The sequence below is a fragment of the Netta rufina genome (assembly GCF_964035555.1).
Source record: "Netta rufina genome assembly, chromosome: 5".
In the NCBI taxonomy this organism is placed as follows: Eukaryota; Metazoa; Chordata; class Aves; order Anseriformes; family Anatidae; genus Netta; species Netta rufina.
Window position 1 is genome coordinate 8774572 of NC_140128.1, and position 21952 is coordinate 8796523.

General features: G+C 35.8%; 1 protein-coding gene across 2 annotated transcripts in view; it reads right to left on the bottom strand.

Annotated features, from left to right (window-relative positions):
- The window catches only part of METTL15 (methyltransferase 15, mitochondrial 12S rRNA N4-cytidine), a 94216-nt gene that overhangs the window by 43332 nt on the left and 28932 nt on the right, over nt 1–21952 (bottom strand). For both annotated transcript variants that reach the window (XM_084286956.1, XM_084286957.1), the window contains exon 3: nt 10279–10415. In XM_084286956.1, the coding sequence (XP_084143082.1) occupies nt 10279–10415 (137 nt within the window). The remainder of the gene's footprint in view (nt 1–10278; nt 10416–21952) is intronic.

Genomic DNA, 21952 nt, shown 5'->3' on the forward strand with positions numbered 1-21952 from the left:
GCTTTATAAGAAAGCGCTGGAATCTTCTGCTCTCAAAAATTATAATCTATCTACCAATAAAATATATCTTGTTGTTTTGCCATCCGATACAAAAAGAAGTATGTCAATACAGTTTGTGTCCTCTAGTTTTGTAGAAGTGCCTCAAGGCTTCCTATTGTAAATATCAAGAAAACCAAGATAATTATACAGCTCTTGACAATTAACAAGCTAAAATACTGCTGCTGATAAATCTGAAGATACCATCGTCTCAATAGGATAAAAAGATCTGTAGACAACTAATTACCAGGTGCACAAAACTTCAGATCAGAATCTATGTTTTCTTCCCTTCCTATCACTCATTAAAAAATAGAGAGAATCTGGAGTTTGCTGTTATAAAGAACAAAATAGTTAGTTAATTAAAAATTAATGGAATACTCATACTATCACTTTCCTTTGTGAGAAACTATTTTAATAAACACCAAACTGGCTTGTTACTCTAAAGAAAACATGCCTGATACAGAACTGTTCAGCTAAAATGCTTTAAATGTTTATAAAAGGTATTTCTAAATATATTTGCTTTGACACACAGTTCAAAATGTTGAAATGAGAATTTAAGTTCAGCAAACAGAAAATGTTTTACATGTATGTTAGTAATGCACTCATTACAAAAAATAATAGAAAGGTATCCTAAGTCATCTAAACATCTATCAGAAGCTTTCTCATCAAAACCAAGAAGACGGAAAACTGGCTGAAAGGAAAAGTCCATGTCTACTTCATAGATCATGTAAACTCAAAAATTATTTCAGCATCATAATGATTTACTTAAAATACATATACATTTGTTCCTTTCAGAAAAAAATTACAACCCAAATACAGCTGCACAGAATTGTCCTCAGAAACACTCTACGCATAAGAGCTGTAACATTAAACTTTAAAGATGTTCTGAACACTTTCATATCACACTGATATAAATGAATTAAGAAGAACAATATAATGTACGTCTGAAACTGTTGCTGGTTAAAGTAACAACTGGCATTTTACTCTATATGAAGTTGAGCTAGCAGACAGATATAATGTCCATAAAAAATAAATATATGCATATTTTGTACTGCAAAGAAATACAATTTACTTACATCCAGCTCGGTATCCTTAACCAATACATATATATATATGTGCTTAGTTTTGTTTTGTTTTTCCAAAAGCTTCTTATCCCTCTTAACCTAAGAAATAAAGACCCTTTCCCTCTATAAGAACACTTAGCATTTAATAGTATTCCTAGAAACACTGATGAAAAACTGTGATGGAAGAAAATTTACATTCAGCAGAATGTCTCTTGGTTTCTTGATCACTATCTGTGGTCCAGAAACTGTTGTTCCTCTGGCCAGAAGCATAGGCTGCTTGTCCTATACTTGTGCTGTCTAAAAATGTCTAACATGATTCAGATTCATCTGCAAGTGATCATATTGACTGCCCCGACCTAGCAATACCTAGAGCACAGAGTATGAAAACTGATAAAGGGAAGCAGAAATGAATCACCAAAACAGAATCCTTTCCAATACATTTTGGATGAGGATCCATCATCAAGAACTTTGAGGGAGATGACAAGATGATGCATTTCTCAATTTTAATTTAAATTCTGTGAACACAAAAATTATTTTAAATTCTGTGAAACAACATAAAACAGTATTTTATGGGATGTGACATCATGAACTACCTTTGAATACTCACTACTGCCCAATACTTTGTTGGCATAGAAATCTTCCGTTTACTATTACAACATCATAGAACAATAGAATCAGAAAGTAATTGTATTTCAGAATCCTATTGTGCTTCAGAAATATTCAAGACCACCCACTCATATCAGATTACAATCTGCAATCTAAAAATTCTTTCTATTGACTCTGCCTGAAGCAGGAGGCAGAACTAGATGACCTCCTAAAACCCCTTACAATGGGAATGATTTTGACATTGTGCAAAAAATTGACTGAACCAAAACTGCCATCCAAATTGATAATTATCAACTAATCACAAAACTTTAATTTCTGCTTAATGTTGAAATGTAAAATGATTCAATAATACTATCAGGGGAAAACAAAACAAACAAACAAAACAAAACAAAACAACAACAACAAAAAAAAACCACACATGAGAATAAAGGAGTTCATCATTTTAAACCTGAAGCTTAGAAACTTTCTTTCAAAGTTTCAAATTGGCCAACATCTCTTCTAACATTTTCCTACTAAATTAATATGATTCTGCTTCTCTCAAGATTACTCAGATTAAAGTGGCATCAACTTGTCCTAAACTAAGAAGATATAAAAGGACTGTCCTGACTTATTTGACTGGAAATCACAAAGTCTAGCACTGGCACATCAGATGTTAAAGATCAAAGACAAAAACCCAAGGTTATTAAATTACATTGAAAATCTTATTAATAATTAATACAAACATCAGATAATTTTGCCAGGCTAAAAGAAATAAGCATATAGGGCATAAAATGGATTAATAGAATGTAGTAAATAGAATGAACATTTTCGAGTCATTCTCAACCTCTCCTATGAAGAAATGCTGAAAGAGCTGGGGATGTTCAGCCTGGAGAAGTCCCTGAGGAGACCTCATCGCAGCCTTTCAGTACTTAGAGGGGGCTTACAAAAAGATGGAGAGTGACTTTTTGCTCCGACAGGTTGGACAAGGGGTAATGGTTATAAATGGTTATAAACTAAAAGAGGAGAGATTTTAAATTAGATGTTAAGGAGGAAATTCTTCACTCAGAGGTGAGGCCCTGGAAAACATTGACCAGAGAAGCTGTGGATGCCCCGGTCCTGGAGATGTTTGAGGCCAGCTTGGATGGGGCTCTGGGCAACCTGGTATAGTGGGTGGCATCCCTGCTCATGGCAGGGGGTTTGGACTAGGTGATCTTTCAGGTAGGGTCCCAAGCTGTTCTATGATTGTATGATTCTCCAAATGTTTCTATTGCTAAATCTATGCTTCAGAGGAAACAGCAACATAACTACAGGCCTCAAAATAGTGCCATTTTACATAAACATGAAGGTAGCACTGGGACATAGTAACATTCTTAAAAGACACCTTACTCCTTTTAAGATTTCAACAGTGCAAATAAGGACTTCGCTTATATAACCAGAATGTGAAATTTAAACTCAGCTACTAATGTTGGAAATGGCCCGTAGCCATCCCACCTCAATGTGAGACAGATCTTGCAAATTAAGTAAGAGTCAGGTCAGGACAGTATTTGGTTGCAACTGAGGCAGAAAAAAAAAATAGAGCTCTGAAGTGATTTCGGTAAAATTTATAGTGTTTAAATCCAGCAGATAGAGAGCATTTTCTGTCATTCAGCATTAAAAATCCAGTGTGATACAGTGCTAAAAGATTTCTGTTATGTATAGATGTGAAATGTTGGTACATTCATCAGTTCACCAATCCTTAACATCCTATACCTTGAGCATAAAAAGCTCTGCTCCAGCCTTCCAAACACACACATTATCTGTTTCAGTCAATACGTCCTGCTCTCGCTGACAGTTTAAGGAAGAGCTGTTTTTAAGGAAGAGCTGTCTGGCTTCCCATGCATAAAACAGTTAACAACTCCTCCTACTGCCAGTTCTGTTACTGACCTACATGGACAATACCGGCACACAGCAAAAAAAATAAAAAAAAAATTAGTTTAGCACCCCATTCTGGTATTCCCCAAATGATGCAGTGGCAACTCACACTTCCGTGCACATGACTGCTCTGTAAGTTTCAGTGTATGAGCTATTAACGTTATCTCTTTTGAGGAAAAGGAAAAACACACTGGAAGCTAAATCTGGCCAAAGAGCCGCAGTAAAATATCACCACAGCAAAAGTATGCTTACTACAACCTGCTGGACAAGGACATGTTTCAGAAGGAAAACTATCTAAAGTTTCCTCACTTATATTTGCTTAATCTAGAAACAATTTTTCCTTACATCAGAAAACTCATGAACTTGCTTTCCCTTGGGCTTTCCGTTCCTCCGTTTCCTTTTCCTGTTTTCTCGTTTCCGTTTCCTGTTTTTTGTTTTTCCCAGAAGTAAATATACTCTACCATACTTTTGTATTGTAATGCTCATGTTTTCTGCTATATGTTTTTACCCTATAATTTGGATTTCCTATTTTCTTGCTGTTGTCTCAATTAACATTGAAGAAGAGTTGATGGTAACTGAGGGCAGTGGTATGAGCATGCCAGCACCTTAAGTAACTCAGTGTATTTTTTTTTTCATGCATGCATATTGTTTTTAATATAAAATTTCAGATACAAATTTTTAGAAGTTTTATAAACTATTTATATTCACAGCAAACAAATTATTCTGCTAAGAGACTAATTAAGAATATGGTTTTGGTGAAGAAGCATCAGCATTTGTTCCATTATCTCTTGATTTAGCCAGGAAATAACCAACAAAATATTAATGAACCGGTCTTATCATTGCGCAGCATGTTAGTCACTCCATCTCAGCTCCCTGATCTAAGATCCCTAATGAAAACAATAAACTTGTATTTCACAATTCCTTGGCTGAGAAGTATTACTGTTCACTGTGAGTATGACTGCAATAACAATTCAGAGTATTACCACAGGAATGGTAAGTAAATTAAGAAAACAATCCAGTACTGTCTAGTATAGCTAGTTAACACCTTCAATTACATAAGAACTTGATGCTGAGCATACAAAAGAGAAACACACATTGTGATGAACATTTAAAATAAACATTGAACATTGCACTATGTGTTTCTTAGGGAAATGGTTGTAAAAAAAATCCAAAATGTACCCAATTTTATATATATATATGTATCTATATATACACCAAATACCTGTATTTATAGATACATATATATTATACATATTTGGTATACATATATATACACCTGTGTATATGTATATATATACATATATATATATACACATAAAATACCTATATATATATATATGTATATGTATATATATACACACACCAAATACCTGTATACCAAAGCTACCAGGAAAAGAGTTCCCCACTTTTCTTTTTTGTATTATTTACTACTTTGTATTGTGTACCCAAAAAATAAGAGATACTGTCATTGTTTAGCTTACAAGGAACAGACTCAGATACGTTAACTAACAAGTTGCTTCAATGGGAGAAAAAGAAAGAATTCCCTTCACTACAAGAAATTTCCCTTAACATCAGGCAACCTGTTTTCCTCCTTTGCTTGATTTTAGGGAATATTTACAGGAAGAGGGAAAACTGGCACTTCTCTTAAGAAGTGGGATTCCACTATTCTGGCTCAGCTGGTTTCTTCTACCAGTTTGGTTTTATTTTTGCCACAGTACAACACAGTGCCATTGGCCAGTTCTGGATCCAGGGTTTGAGATGCATAGCATTACTTTTCTGCTGGGACCACTGAGAAGGAGTTTATCTGCGACAGCAGTACTTACCCTTACATAACAAAGACTTTATGAACTATCAGAATGATCAGACCGCAGTCTGAACCTGGTAAAGATCTTGCAGACCATACAATGGTTTGAAGCACCATCATGTCTGCAAGGCAAGAAAAATTAAGAAGTGCACACAAAAAAAGATTTACCTGCAGTGATGTGATACTGGTAGTAAAGTATCTGTAATTATGCTACATGAGAAAAGATTGACACTCAACCTGACAAGAAAGGCCTAAAAAGCCAAGTTTTAAAAGACTGCAAAGAATAAAAAGGGGAGGAGGGGAGGGGAAGGAACTGTTAAAAGGAGACTGCTGCAAGTGATTTTATATGTCAGGGTAACTTTGAATTGGGCCTAAACTTAAACCAAGAACTCAATGTATTGAAGGATCAGAACATTGGTATGAAAGCAAAGGTCGTTCTGAAACCTGGGCAGCTTGAGCTTCAGCAACAAGAAAAGGAATTTTTATTCCTTGTGCCTTTGCAAGGAAATGTATGTGTTATCCAAACCAACCTTTTAGGGAACAAGCTAAATGACAAAAATGCACTATTCGAATGCAATGGGATCTAAAGGTCTTTTTAGCTCTCTCAATGACATTTCTCCATCTCCTACTTCAGACAACTCATTTATCTCCATTGCCTGAGTTTGAGAGGCAGCCACATGTTGACATACATAGAGAAATCTTTAGAAAAAATTACAGCTATAGATAGCATTTTCTTGCTTATATACAGTTAAGGCATAGTTATAATGAATATGCCTTGATTGCACACTTAATTGTATTCCCCTGATGTACCACAGTCAAAGTTAAATAGTAACCTATAAAAATAATACATAACTGTAAAAACAATGTATTATAGACTCAGTTACAATTGACAAGCACTTAAATAAGTTTATTGCAACTAAAGAAAGTTTTATTTTCCCTAGAACTTAATGAAATCAATTCTATTTTTCCCAGAACAAAGATACAGTTGATGATGCTATCCCACTTTATCTGTAAACTTAGTGTAACCCTGAAAGCAAAATCCACAAGCACCAATTCAAAATTACTTTAGAACTACAGTAAAATATATTACAGTTTAATTATATAAGATTTTTTTTTATTTTATTTTACGATTTATCCCTACTTATGGGACACGATTGCTTATTCCGTGCAAAGAATTACAAAGAGCATATCGTCTCTTCTGTGTAGGCTTTGCGTAGGTTTCTCATACCTAAAAGCTTGCAATGATATTGGTTAATTGCTAGATTTCAGCCACCTCTCTAACCTCTCCCTTTCAGTGGGTGTGAAAGGGTTTACTTGTAATATATATTGCTACCGACTGAATTTTATCTTGTTCTCCTGGATTCTCAGCAGCAATTCCCAAGTTAGAGGCTTCCCCAGAAAGCACGTCAAAGGATTCCCACCCACACACTGAATATCTAACAGGCCCTGACCTATTTTCTCCTTATTAAAGCAGCACTACATGCTTTAAAAAATAAAAATAATAAACAGAGAAGCTAAATGAATGCCAGAATTGCAGTGGGAACACTATCCTCTTTGGATTTTAGTTCTGACAAAATCACTACCAAGAAGCAAAGAGACATTTAAAATACAAACATCAAATATATTTTTCCAGTGTTCTCATTCAGTGACTTATTACTCCAACTGGCTTTCAGCAAAGTACAAGGGGGACTTCATTTATTAGTTACAAACATAGAAAAATCTCCTAATTTATCTATCATTATGTTTTCCAGCCATTTCTCTGGGCATATTTCTTGCAACTTGAGCTTTAATAATCTTGTAACTCAGTGACATAAGACATAGGATATTTTTAAAAAATTAAGCCCCAAAGAGAGTAACAGTTGAATCTATATAATTTTACTAAGATTCACGATATTGCCTAACCAGAGTAAGCAAGAGCAATTATTTCTGTATATTTATAATTAAAGGTTTTTATTTTTCTTTAAGTAGGATGGACTATAGTAAATGCTACAAGACCAAAGATAGATCATGCAGTTGATATGTTGGAATTTATTAACATCCTCAAAAGATCAAACAAATATGATACTGTATTTGAAGTAGTAACAAAATGACAGCAGAAAATTCAATTGATGCACAACTCAAATTGCCCACTGCACTCACAATTTCAGACATACTGGAGATCTGATTTTACTGGTTACAGTTGCATAACAGCCTTTTTTTTTTTTTTTCCCCTCTTGTGCTGTCAGCTCCAAAGGAAGTAAAGCACTTGACTAAGTCAAATAACCTCTCCCAAAACAGAAACTAAAAACAACCGTAGATAAGACAAACAATGGAGAAGCTCATACTTCAGTGCTGCAGGTCTTCAGTCAGTTATATCTTTGGCTGTACTTCTTACAAAAGGGACAGCCCTACTTTTGTCTCAGCTTGCAGCTGCATGCAGCCATTACCATCTTCATGATAGCAACACTATTTTTGTGTCTGCCTGGTAAACCAAGTAAGAGAACTCAATTGACAGTAAACCTGACCAGATAAAGATTTCATTTGGATGAATTCCCTGACCCTTGGTGCCAACACAGACTTGAATTAATCCTCTTATCAGAATTTTATCAATTTCTAAAATAGTGCAGAAAATACACAATAATAATAAAAAAAAAAAAAAAAGATTAACCATCATTTAATGAATACCAAAAAATTAAAGCTCTGAATCTTGTAATACAATTACAATTGATTTGTTAGCAGACCCTAACTTAAAACTCTTATTTGTCACTAGTATACTTATTCCCGCTCCTGCCCTCTTAATTTTTTATGTAACTGACATCTCAGGGAAAGCAAATTAATAATTAGAACATATTTCAGATAGGAACATTCTTTATCTTAAGATGGCTAATTTAACTTTCAACATTAGCTATCGTAAGAAAGATATATTCACCTTTTGAAAGTCAACCCACCTGTTCTTTCCAATGGGAAAGATGTAAGATGATGGAAAACAAGAATACAGCTCTGTATCTTACAAGACACATTCAAGTAGCATGGATTCATCTTTCAGTCATTAATTTTTTTTTCTATCAAATTCAATTTAATACTCATTTAAGAATCCACTGCCTTTTAAGGATAACTTGCATCTCTAAAAGTAGATAACATTTATATGACTGAGTATGTTTAACATGAGTGTACGAATAAAAGCAGGAAATTAAAGTACTACTTTGTTTATACCGTAGTAAGTTATATCAAATGTAATAATATATCAAGTAAAGTTCATTTTGCAGGTAGAGAATTAATGACGCCAGACAGACATTGGCAGAAAAACATCCAACATGTGAAAAATCTCTTCATCTATCTGGAAAATACACTTCCTTCACATCAGGTTCGCATAGAACACTTTAAAAATACATATATTTAGAGACAGGGGACTGTTCAATATTGTATTATGTTGTGTGGATGTATCTGAAAATTTTTACATACAGTATTAGCTTTAATCTGGATTCTTACTTTTATTTTTCTGTGACAAAATGAAAAAGGAGGCTTATTAGAGAAAATGTTGCAATTTCAATAGCATCCAGTGGAATCTATTTGCTGGCTTTTTTTTTTTTTTTAAAAAAAAAAAAAAGGACTTTTCCTTGCCTATAATCTCCACACAAATCTGTCAAAAACAGCATTCTCCTGTAATGGAGAAATTACAGTTGGAAGAGTAATCCCACAAATATATAAGTAAAAGCTATATGTCACTTCAGCCCACAAAGAATTGCAAATTTGGAGAAATATATATAAGTGGTCTTACAAAGTCAGATAAAACTATCTATGCTTTCTTGTCACATGCTTCAACTTCTCCCACTGGGCATCTGACAATGGCACATGAAGAAAGGAAGGCACAGTTAAACCATTCTTAAGAGAAAGTAAAAAATACCTTCAACATTGCTTACATAGTATTGCTGCCTTTGAACTCCTTTTCATGCCGGGAAACATGACTAACCATGTGTTTCTTTATCCATGTCTTTCGCTTTTCACCTTGTTGGAAAGATTTCCCTCTCCTTATGAAAAATCTCTTTTGATATAAATAGTCCCGTTACTACTCTCCCTATACTGAAGTATTAATTATTCTATATTATGTAGTATCTACATATTTCTATTTCTTGGTGAAATTTAAACAACAGAACTTCCTGAAAAGTATATTCATCTCTACATGTAGCATACTTGTGCATAAGTGCACGCATGCTCTGACTGGGTTGTTTCTTGAACAAAATAACGAAACAAGACCTTTGTATAACTAGAACTAAAAATTGGAATTTAGTCAATGTTCCTTTAGCAAATTAAGCACTATTTAACAAGAAAATTGAAGCATGAACTAAAGTCTTTATACAGAAACAGTAGCGTATTAAATTGGTTAGTAGCTTTGAAGTCAGTAGTACAATTGACACAATATTCAGCAGGCCTAAAACTGAAATGTCATTTAAAAAAAATAATATTCATAGTGATCTATATAGAAATTACAACAGTAATTAATTTTAAAGTATATTATTCCCTCCTCTGTTGTGTAATATTTATTAGCAAAATCATGAAATATGTTTTTGCACAATTTTGCCATCAGAATAATCTCAAAGGAAGCAGAGCATATGAATTCCTTTTAAAATATAAATTTTATATTTAAAATGAGCTACTAGAACCACACTTAAAATTAACAGAGTACAAAATATGCATTTAACTCCAAAAAACTCACAAAGACTTGTATATAAACATTATAAATAAATCCAACTGGACCACACAGACATAATGTTATGCTACAATAAGGGGTTACAAACTATCTATTAAAACTGTAAGAATATTATATTGTATATATAATACGACAACACGGTAAGTGTCAAGCTTATCTCAACCATATTTAAGGAAGGAAAGACAACTTACGGGTAAGATTCTGAAAGCTGCTGAGCTATTTTATAAGCTGTGGGGTCCCTGTCTAGTGCATACACGGTAATGTCGCTGGCTTTCTCAAGAAGAGCTGTTGTATGACCTCCGGCTCCAAATGTCATATCAAGGAAACACTGTGGAACACAAAAGACAACACCATTACCTTAGAATAGAACCATAATAAACTGACGATTTAAAGCTTCTTTTGTTCATCTTTCTCATATGCTCGAGGAAAATATACCTTTCAATAGTCCCAAAATGTCTTTTTGGAAATACCTGCAATTCTGCTCAAAATATGAAATCATTTCAAAATAACCTTTCTGGATGGTTGGGACCCCCCTCTCCAACTATAACAGAAGAACAATAATTTGGTACAACCAACTACAACTTCATATTCTTTGCACTTATTTCCAGTCCTTCTGTCCAGCTATTTATTTCAATGCTTCGTTGAACTTGCTTGTACTGAAGCATATAAAGCTAGGTAAGACATGGGGCTATAGGAAGCAATCAGCACCATCTGCTTTGTAAGTCTATCTGAAAAGAGGACTTACAGATTTGTGTATCAATAAAAAAAAAATTACACTGCCATAGTTTTATACCACAGATTAAAGTGTGATGGCAGCACAGGCACACATATATACTGACTGGGACTGACCTGACCAGTGCAGAAAATGTAAGTTTTGAAGGCAGTATCACTGATTTCAGGTTCACTGTGCAAGGACGGGGCTATGTATTTAGGTTACCAAAATACACTGAAGCCCCAACCTGCTTTAACTTGACTACCATCATGACACGCGTTAACTAAACAGAGTAGGACAGGAATGCTTACCACATTTCAGTTGTCAGATGTGAAATACTCTGAGGGCTTAAGTTACACCTTTTGATAAACAATGTCCATTACTGTGCTTCTGAGGAATAGCTATCATATACCACAGTCTTTTTTTTTTTTTTTTGTAACTTTGACTGCGCTCAAACAAAATGATGCACAGGTACACAGAGCCCCAAGTTCCCAGAGAGAAATACAAATTTCATATTCCCACCATCAAAATTTGATGAAAACCAGCAACAAGAGACTTGGTCTCATATTTGAGAAGGGTGATGCTGTCATCAAATCTCACACAGAGATAAGATGACTTCAAAGAACTGGCTGACTCTCAGCCACACTCACAGAAGAGGACATCTGGAGAAAATCATTTGCAAGGAAGGGAGACTGCCCTACAGTTTCAGTAGACTCACTCCAGAGAGGTTCCTGAAGTCAGAGTCCCTTTGACCACTAGGCTGACCAGGACGCTTTTGCAGCCATCCTGTAGCAAGGTGGGCTGGGCTATCGGACCCTGCTGAAGTGAGAAATACAAGGAAGCAAACTAGAATTCAATGGTGTTTTAAGTTTTTTTGATCTGTAAAACAGCAGTACTCTTTTTAGCAGCTGCCCCATATGCTTTACTCCTTTAGGCTGACAACACTGCTACTTAACTACTTAGAAGTCAAGAACGATTTTGTTGACAGAAATTGCTGGCTCTTCACTTAGCAATTCAGAGGTTGTATGACTGCACTTCCACTTCAGATGTATTTATTTCCTTTCTAAATTACTAGGAAAGTATCTATAATTCTATAGTCTAGGGAAAACATACTGGAGTTCAGAAAAGAAAAAGATTTTTATCGTTTTGTAACAGTGTATTTTAACCCAAGTAAAAATGAGAATAAAAACATCTTCCCTGGCTTTTCCATCTCTGAATTCCCATAACTGTCTCCTCTCAGTTGATTTAACTGACCTCTACTGAAAGGGGCAGAAATCCGACTCCATGCAACTAAACTAAACTAGAATAGATTCTCCATATCCTCCATTATGAATTATGGATTTTTTCACCTCAAATTATTTTTGAATATGAAACAGTTTTTAAGAACTACTTGTCAAGCAAAATCATATTAAATTACATAGAATTCATGTTAACTAAACTTATTTACAAAAATTACACACTCCAAACCCTTTAAGGGAAATTTTGCATCCTTTCATAACAAGATTCAACCACAAAGTCCCTTTGGATACAAAGGGAAATTCAAAGGCAATGAAGACCAGAATGAGGAAAAGCACAAACGCTTTTCCAGAAACAGTTTTTAGAAAAAATATAGAAAAGCTTTGTTTAAGGAAATCCCTTGATCTTTTTATGGAAATCCCATAACAATAAAATTGACTATTCATGAAATTGTGTATGTATATATATATATATATGTATATATATATATGTGTGAAACTAATGACCAATATTAAATTGCATCATTCATACGAAAAACCAAAGAATTGACACAGAATATAATATTTTTTTTCTGTGAGCAGTATGTATAAGACAGTTCTGTTACTCAAACACATCATTTAATCCCTAAATTTATTGCCATAAGAACTTCAATATCTGTCTTTAAATGTTGCTCCATTACAAATAAGAGTAACAGGTTAAAAAATATATCTATTAAAGCACTAAAAATACACAGACAAAAAAAAAGTCAAAAAACCCTTCAACATAATATGTACACGCAACCCCCAGTAATTTCAGGTGCAGGGTGTGGTAATCAACACTGACTTTGCATTACACCAAAACTATTCTTCCAAAGGCAAGCACCATGGTATGCAGAAATGTTAACAAAGTCCACTCCTTTCCAGATGCAATCAAAGAAGTTGTCACAAACAACTTCTTGAAGTTGTTACTCTGGCACCCAGTGCAGGAATAGTCTGACCCCAATTCTCTCTCTGATCAGCTGTGACTAAGGATTACTGCTGCCTTTGCACAGTTTCCAAAGTCTTTGCATGCAAAAAAAAAAAAAAAAATCCAGTGGTATGTGACAAATTTTTCTTGTGCAAATATGTGCTATGACTACATCTGGCTGCCCGGAGAGGTTGTGGATGCCCTGTCCCTGGTGTTCAAGACCAGATTAGATGAGGCCCTGACCAACCTGATCCAGTGGTGGCGTCCCTGCCTATGGGGGAGTGGGACTGGATGATCTTTAGGGTCCCTTCCAACCCGAGCCATTCTATCACCAAGCGGTGAAGCAAGAGCAAAAGTAGCATGCCTTTTGAGCAAAACACCCAGTGCCAACAACGTAATGCCCCTACTGTCTCCACAATCTATTTAAGCATTCACAAAACTGAAACAGACAGAAAAATGCAGTTGTTTTTTTTTGTTGTTTGTTTGTTTGTTTTTTAAATACATATCTACATACAAGAGTTCAGCTAGATTTTGAAAATATTTGCATACATTAACTCCAAGCTATCAAAAACATCATTTATCATTATTGATCAGCTTCAGGGAACTCTTCTTTCTCTTACAGGGGAAGAGAAATGTTTTTTTTTGTTTGTTTTGTTTTGTTTTTTGCACTGTACTGTTACTTGTAAGATCTTGGTAAAGTCCAGTACTGGATATTGAGTAGGATATTGAGCTAATTAACAAAATATTATTACCCCTCTTAAATGGAAATTATTAATATAGAAGTATAGTTGTTAACTCTGCATTTAGCTTAGGGAATTGCAAACAAATAACATGAATTCAAAGAAATATCAAAGAAAATCCTGCAAGGTGAAAACTCAAAAACAACCTAATTTGCATCATAATTCCTCTTGGAAAATATAAGTTTAAACAACATGAATAACATCATCTCAATTGAGTGTGGGTTTTTTGTTGTTGTTGTTATTGTTGTTTCTTGTTTGCTTTTTGTTAAGAAAAAAAAAAAAGAAGAAAAGAAGAAAAAGAAGAAGAAAAAGAAATACTCTTATTTGAAATCATAAGCTAGAAGTTCACCACACGAGTCTGTGAAAACCTCAGCATTACCTTCCTAAAAAGGAATTATAGTGCTGTCAAGGAAGGCATAGGAAGTGATAAAAGCAAGTAGATGTTTATGTCTTCTTTAAAAAATAAAAAAATTTAAAAAAAAAAATTGAAACAACAATTTTATTCCACTCAAAGTCACAAGTAAGGTGAAGTTTGAAAACATACTCTTTCATAGTCTTTTCACTGATGGGCTTACCAGTTTGCTTGTTGTTTGCACATCTGTTCTTTTTCCAAATATCAAACTGTTCTTAGGTGAACCCTAGAAAGTATTATATCAGTTTGATCCTTTGTGTCTTTTCTTTCACTGGAATGTCTCAAGGTCCATTATTTTATCAAGTCTGAATAGCAGAAAGCATGACAAGTTGGAGTTAGGGACATTTTTGGCAACTATATATTGAGAAAACTTAAATATTCTCCCAAAGGAATTTTTGAAGATTTTGTGGATCTTGTGTCAATTAAGAATACTTATCTTTATTATTTTGCTTAACAATCTCACCTTTCCTCAGCAATATCTGCCTCTGCTTTCCCTAATTTTAATTTGATTAACTTTAAGCTCAGTAAACCCTTTACACATGCTGAATATTAATGAACCATACAGAAGGTCTTATACAGAAACAGAAAATGAATATTGGCAGTGCAAAGGAGAAGAAAAGAGAGGATATGGACTGTTGTACAACGACACAGTGACAAGCTCTCAATATTGTGACAGCATCTGAAAGCTTTAGTTAAGAATTCGTGCAAGCATTCACTGCGAATGAACACATGCTCAAATTATACTGCCCTTTCTTGAAAATAAATAAATAAATAAATAAATAATGGAAACAAAACCAAAACCAAGGAAAAAGGAAGAAAAAAAGAGACGGGGGAAGCAAAGGGAGACAAAACACAAACCTTTTAGAGGCAACAGCTGAAAACAGTAACAATCTTTAAACTGAGATCAGGACATAAAAAAGGAAACAGCTCTGAATCAAGTGAAGTGAGTGCAGGACAGAATACACAATGTTAGATAAAACACTGCATCACCAGCATTAATAGAATAGGCTCAAGAATTTTTGGCATCGCAGCAAACCTAGGTAAGGCTAAATTAAGTACAGCTTGGCATAACTTTTCAAGGTAAATAAAAACTTTCTATGGATAATCTTTGAACGGTGACATATATATGCCTACACTGGCAAGCTAGAACTCACGAAGATGCCTCAGTCTAGTTGTTCCACTCAAAAGCAACATTTTGCATCTAGAAACTAAAACTACAAATAAATCACATTAAATAATCAAATAAATTAATTTTACTAGTAACACAAATATTTTGAAGCATTGATCAGATTTTAATCACTATAGTATATTGCTTGATAATTATTTTTTTAAATATATTCCAGTCATCTTTCATGCCTGAGACAGAAGAAAAATGCTTCATTTTTTTTCTTCTCCTTTCTCACCTAGTAGTTTTTAATCAAATAAAATTAAATGACATTTTATCCTCATGGTCCTATAAATACCAGAAAAGATTATTACATGAATTCCTCCAGCAGTGACTCACCATTCCATTGTTAAGTTATGATAGCCCCATCAGAGTTCCCCTTGGGAATTTTATAATCAGTTTGTGACTGTACATTTTAGAAACCATTCGGCTCCTTCATGACACACACATAACAACAAACAAAAACTTTATAGCCCTCATTTTACAACTAGCTAGCTCGCTCTTGGATAGCTACATAAATACAAGAAGTTCATCTTCCTTATTCTCCATACAAAAACTTTTCACTGACAAGCTATCTCCTAATAAATATCTTTTAAGCACTTCATTTTCCTATGACTGATGTAATCTGCAATTGTGCTTCTGATTATGTGCCGATTCTAATAAAATGTACTCCATTACATCTGATAGCCTTTCCAACTACTTTTCTTTTACTGTGCAACAAAAAGAGACTGGAAAAATATTAGGAAATCCAAACTCAAACATGACATTCATAAATTGAAACTACATGAGTTCCCCTAAGAATATGTAAAATACTGGAACTAGTGAGAAAGCTTGTAACTTTTAGTCTGTTTTATGTTTTTTTTTTAAGGGAAAGAGCTTTGTAATGTTCTAAAAGTCATCTGCTCCTTTAGATGTATAATTTGTATTTACTGCTACTAACTTTAATTCTTTCAGGCAGTTCATGTTGATGCTGATCTTTCAAAAAATGTTTTGTTTTGTTTTTCTTTTTCTTCCAACACTGAAATGATCTCAAAGGGATTTGGACAAATGGTACAAAATATCCAAGATGAGTTGAAATATCGTACAGGAAGTACTATGTCAAGCAGTCTTCTATCCCAGGTATGAGCTCTTCATTGTTGATCTCTCTTTTTCACCGACATGGCACACCAGCCATTTGCCTTTCAGCCCAAACTCTCACCTTGTCACTTGACGTGTAGATACCACAGGAAAAAGCTACAATTAACTGGTACACATAGGGCCTTCTCCATTACTGTTTCCAACAGATGAGTTTCTTCTAAAAACTGAAAGCCCGTTATTCCCAAAAGAATGATCTTGCACTGCTTTTTTTTTTCTTTAACCCTCCAGCCCTGTTTATCCACTTATTTTAATCTAAAAATCTCTGCCGCCTAATGACAAGGACCATCCTCTCTGCCATCAGCAAGTGTTATTACTTAAACATCTTAATGCCAAGATCACCGATAATAAAATTCCAATCTCAAATCCACCTTCCTCGGAAAATGCAGGTTTTTTCCTCCAGCACTGTTCTGCACTTTCTCTGAAGACCAACATACTCACAGAAGGGATGATTGTACATTTACTTCTCTCTGGTATTCTTATATCATATCGTTGGCACTTTTCACTGTTGTCTGAAGTAATTTTTCCTTAAGTGGCAGCTATTCAGATAGAGCTGGATAAGGTGCTTAGCAGAACATTTCAAACTTAGAACGCTTTGGGTTGGGAGGGACCTTAAAGACCACTTGGTTCCAACCCCCATGGGCAGGGACACCTCTCATCAGACCAGGTTGCTCAAAGCCCCATCCAACCTGGCCTTGAACACTTCCAGGGATGGGGCATTGTCGTGGTTCCGCTCGAGTGGGCAGCCGAGCTCCACCACAGCCCCTCTCTCACTCCCCCACCTCAAAGAGGAATGGGGAGAAAATATGTGAAAAGGGCTCAAGGGTTGAGATAAGGACGAAAAAATCACGCAATAATTATTGTAACGGGTAAAACAGACTCAGCATAAGAAGATAGAAGCACCTTCCCCCCCCATCCACCCTCTTCCACCTCCTCCCCCCGAGCGGCGCAGGGGAATGGGGGAATGGGGGTTAGGGTCAGTCTACAGCACTTCTCTGCCGCTCCTTCTCGGTCACTCTCGTCCCCTGTGCTGTGGGGTCCCACCCACGGGATGCAGTCCTTGATGAACTGATCCAGCGTGGGCTGCCCACAGGCAGCAGCTCTTCCAGAACTGCTCCAGATATGGGTCCGTACCATGGGGTCCATCCCTCAGGAGAAAACTGCTCCAACCTGGCTCCCCCACAGGCAGCAGCTCCTGCCAGGTCACCTGCTCCACCATGGTCTCCTCCACGGGCTGCAGCGTGGAACCCTGCTCCACCGTGGTACTCCATGGGCTGCAGGGGGACATCCTGCTTCACCATGGGCCTCACCACAGGCCGCAGGGGACTTCTGCTCCGGCGCCTGGAGCACCTCTCCCCCTCCCTCTACACTGACCTTGGCACCTGCAAGGCTGTTTCTCACTCCCTTGACTCTCCCGGCTGCTGTGTGTCGCAGCGTTTTTTTCCCTGTCTTAAATATGCTCTCACAGAGGCGCAAAACAACATCGCTTATTGGCTCGGCTCTGGAAAACAATGGGGCCCTTCCCAAACATGGGGCAGCTTCTAGATCTTTCTCACAGAAACCACCTCTATGGCCCCCTGCTACCAAAACCTTGCCACGTAAACCCACTACAGGCATCCACAGCTTCTCTGGGCAACCTGTTCCAAAGCCTCACCGCCCTCACAGAAAGAATTTCTTCCTTATACCTCAACTAAACCTACCTTCTTATAGTAAAGCCATTCCCCTTGTCCTGTCGCTGCACTCCCTGAGTCCCTCCCCAGCTTCCTGTAGGCCTCCTTGAGGTACCGGAAGGCTGCTATGAGGTCTCCCTAGAACAATTCAGAGCACATGTTGTAGTATCCTCCTCACAAATTAAATGCTCTTAAAACTCAAACACAGCTTCCACATATCACTTGGAAGATAGTGAAGAAAGCTATCATGTCAATAAGAACGGTAGGCCATGCATGGGAAGACATGCTGCTATTACGTTATTAGTGTGCACGATCGCTATACAGAACCATATGCCATCTTTGCCACTTGCATTGCACATACCACAGAATGCTACTCACTGGTAATCCAAAAGAAGGCAAAAGAATCCCATGTAAGTCAACTCTTTAAGCTAACAGAAGAATATACTTCCTGATATATAAAAAAGTAAGCCAAGACTACTTGTTTTCAGAACAGAAAACAAACAAGATGAACAGAAGTTTATAACATGACCAGAAGAAGAAATAACTTGGAAGAAATACATACTTTACGGGTTCGTATCAATGTTATATATGAATATAATAGTTTAACAAGGATACAAGTCTGCTGTAGGACTTAGCACCCACAACCAAGCTTCAAAAATAATAAACAAAAATCACCAAAGTAACCTGTGTGAGGTACAGAAGCGAAATAGATCCACAATTCCTACTGCCACAGCTGGGACCATACCCCTAGCCATAACCGTCCCTCACTCTACATCCAGAAGAAAGAATAACAGTTATCAAATGAGCATCTTTTTAATGCTTATACAACATGTGTGTTCTGAAAGTAAAGGACACTCTCTCCACTTCTTACAGTCTTGAAACAAACAGATACTACAAAAAATACCAGAGTACTGATTTATTTGAAACAAACTATGCAAAGAAAAAGAGAAGAACAATAACTCTCTAGCATCCAAACTATGCTACCTGACTTGTCAGACAAAAAGAAAATGCCTGGTATCAACAGGGTGAAGGAAGAAAAATAAAATGAATGAAGTCTTCCATGCAATTGAGACATCAAATGTCAAAATCTCAATAATTTTTCTTGACATATTGTTATACTGGCTATTATAACAAAAGTAAGTTCACAAGAACAAATGGTTATCTGACAAGAGCAGTGACATTTGTCCGATACGAAGGCCACCGTTCACTAGTATATTCCAAACCAGTCATGACTGGGTCACAACACCTCTCTCGGCTTCCACCCATCTTCCCCAGAGGGATGACAAGCCAGCATTTGTCACAATAATACAGTTTCTATATTTGAAATGAATGCTAGTGTTTTCTTTTAAATAAGAAAAAAAGGTCAAGCTCCTAGTATGCCTGTATTTTGAACCGAGATGCTTGTTATGCCTAACAATAAATATTCAATTTATTATTGCATTGGCAGGCACTGTTAGTAGGTATCTAAGTAAGTACCTGCTCTTCTTTTATTTGCATCTACTCGATCACTTTATGAAAAAAAGAAGGGGGGGGGGGGTGGGGGGGGTGAGGAAAAATAATATCATAAACAAAATAACCACCACATTGCAAGACATTTTTGCCTCTTCATTCTCCCAGTATTTCTATGATGAGTCATGTTCTCTAAACCTGTAGTTTTCTGAATTTCCCTGTTATTCACAATAGAAATCGTTCATTGCCACAACACAACTTGTTTTCCACTCTGCTTTATTTTTCAAATATCAAACCTAAGTACATTGAAGTACAAATATATCTGACCTCTTGTTCAAACATCTTGAGTTTTCCACAGCTTACAATTTCAATACACTGTCAGAATACAAGAACTATTTCATATACATGTAAGGAGAAAGAAGTGAGGAGCAATGAGAAAGAAATCTACAGGTATGTCTTGTTTTAGCAGTTTTTTGTTTTTTGTTTTTTGTTTTTTTTCAAGGAATAGCTGATCTATTTTATGCTTTCATTACATTTTTTAAAACTAATCACTGTGAAAATATGATTAATATATTAAAAGTAATCTCGGGAGTAAATGCTTCTTGATATAAAGCATACAGACAACTGTTTGGGCACCAGTTGTAAAGAACACAGTGGGACAAGGAAGATGCTTTTCTCAGTTCCTTAAGCTTTTCCTTCCCTTCCACTAAGTTCAAAATACACCTCAACAAATCCAGCTCAAAATTGAGAATTGCTTCTCAGTTCTGATGTTTGTTAATAGCAAACTTGTTGAACCTGCAGTTGCAATAAACACAGAAAGAAAATGATTCAGAAATACAAATCTACAAAATTATGCTAAAAGGAAGAAAAATATATATCTAAACTTTACTGTATTCCCTTCCAAGCCTCTAAAAGGAAGGATTCTGTGAAACTACAGCAGAACTTAGTCATTCTGGGGAAAAGGATGGAGACCCATCATAGAGATACAAGTTCTATTGCAGCAGGCTGGACTGAGAGAATGCAAAATCCTCAGTGGGCTTCTGCCAGGATCCTGTGGCAAATGTTGCTTTTAGAAAGCAGCTTTCCCAAAATGACAGCTCACTCTATATCCAGTCTCTACTTACACAGAATTAGAAGAAGTCGTAAGGCTGGCACAGAGAATGAATGGGAACCTCTGACTGTGAAAGTATCTGTCCTGATTGCAACAGGGCAGCTGGAGCAAGCTCACACATAAATGTACCTCTCTAATAACAGGATTAAGTACCATTTAAAAAATTACACTGTTTAATGAAACAACTTAAACACATTCATCTTAAAACTATTCTGCTTTGTAGCTTCCTTCTTCCAAGCCTTCTTCCAAGTATTAGCTGATGAGAACAAACACATACAGCTAATCCAATTCTAAATCATTTTCTGATTGTTAATTAAAGACCAATTAAAACTTCAGTGAATGGGCATACATTTTCAAATGCAAAATGCAGCTGGTCAGTATTTCAGAACATGGGAGAAAAGGCTCTCTTCCTTTCAAATCTGTAATACATGTACTTACTGAAATTAAGGAGCAAACACTTCACTCAGACCTTTTTAGAAAGCTATTGACACATTCTTTGAGATACAATAAAAAAAATCATCACTTGTAAATTGTTGAGGTTTTTGTTTAATTCTAGTTCATTTCTGTATGATTTCTGCTATGCAACACGCAATTACCATGCACCTTCAAAAACCAGTAATTTATGGGTATGTTCAAGTGCCTTAATTTCAAGGCAACTGTCCAACTGGATCAAGAAACAAAAATGTATTCAGAAAATATGTAAAACCTATCCTAACTGAAATCAACCTCTCATGTTACAACATGCAGAAAAATACTGCACGGTAATTCCAGGAACGGAAATATATTATGACTTTCCCATCTAGCTAACACCATTTCCTAGAAACATGTACATACAGCAATGAACTACTGAAAAGATAGAGTTAAATAATTTTATGTAAAATTATCACAGTAGCGATAAAACTAGCCCTCCCAGTCAATAAAGAACAATTAATCCATTCTATCCAAATTAATTTACAATCATCTCCAAAAATTGAAGTTAACAGTTTTCTCCCATGAACATGCCCACTCTTTACTGTGTACATATATATATTCTACATTGTATAGAGAGAATTAATTCATGCAGCCAAAGCAGTATCATGGAGTGCCTTAGCATGGCAAGGAGTTAGTTTCATAGGTAATAGTTGAGCTGTTTCTGGGGCCAACACAATTCAAAGTATTCCCACACTGTCAGAACCACATATTTGTTACAGAATGTGATTTTTAATCAACAAAAAATATAATTACTCTGACACATTATGCTCAAATTCAGATGTTTTTGTAAGAAACCCATTGAAAGGGGAAAAAATCTGTT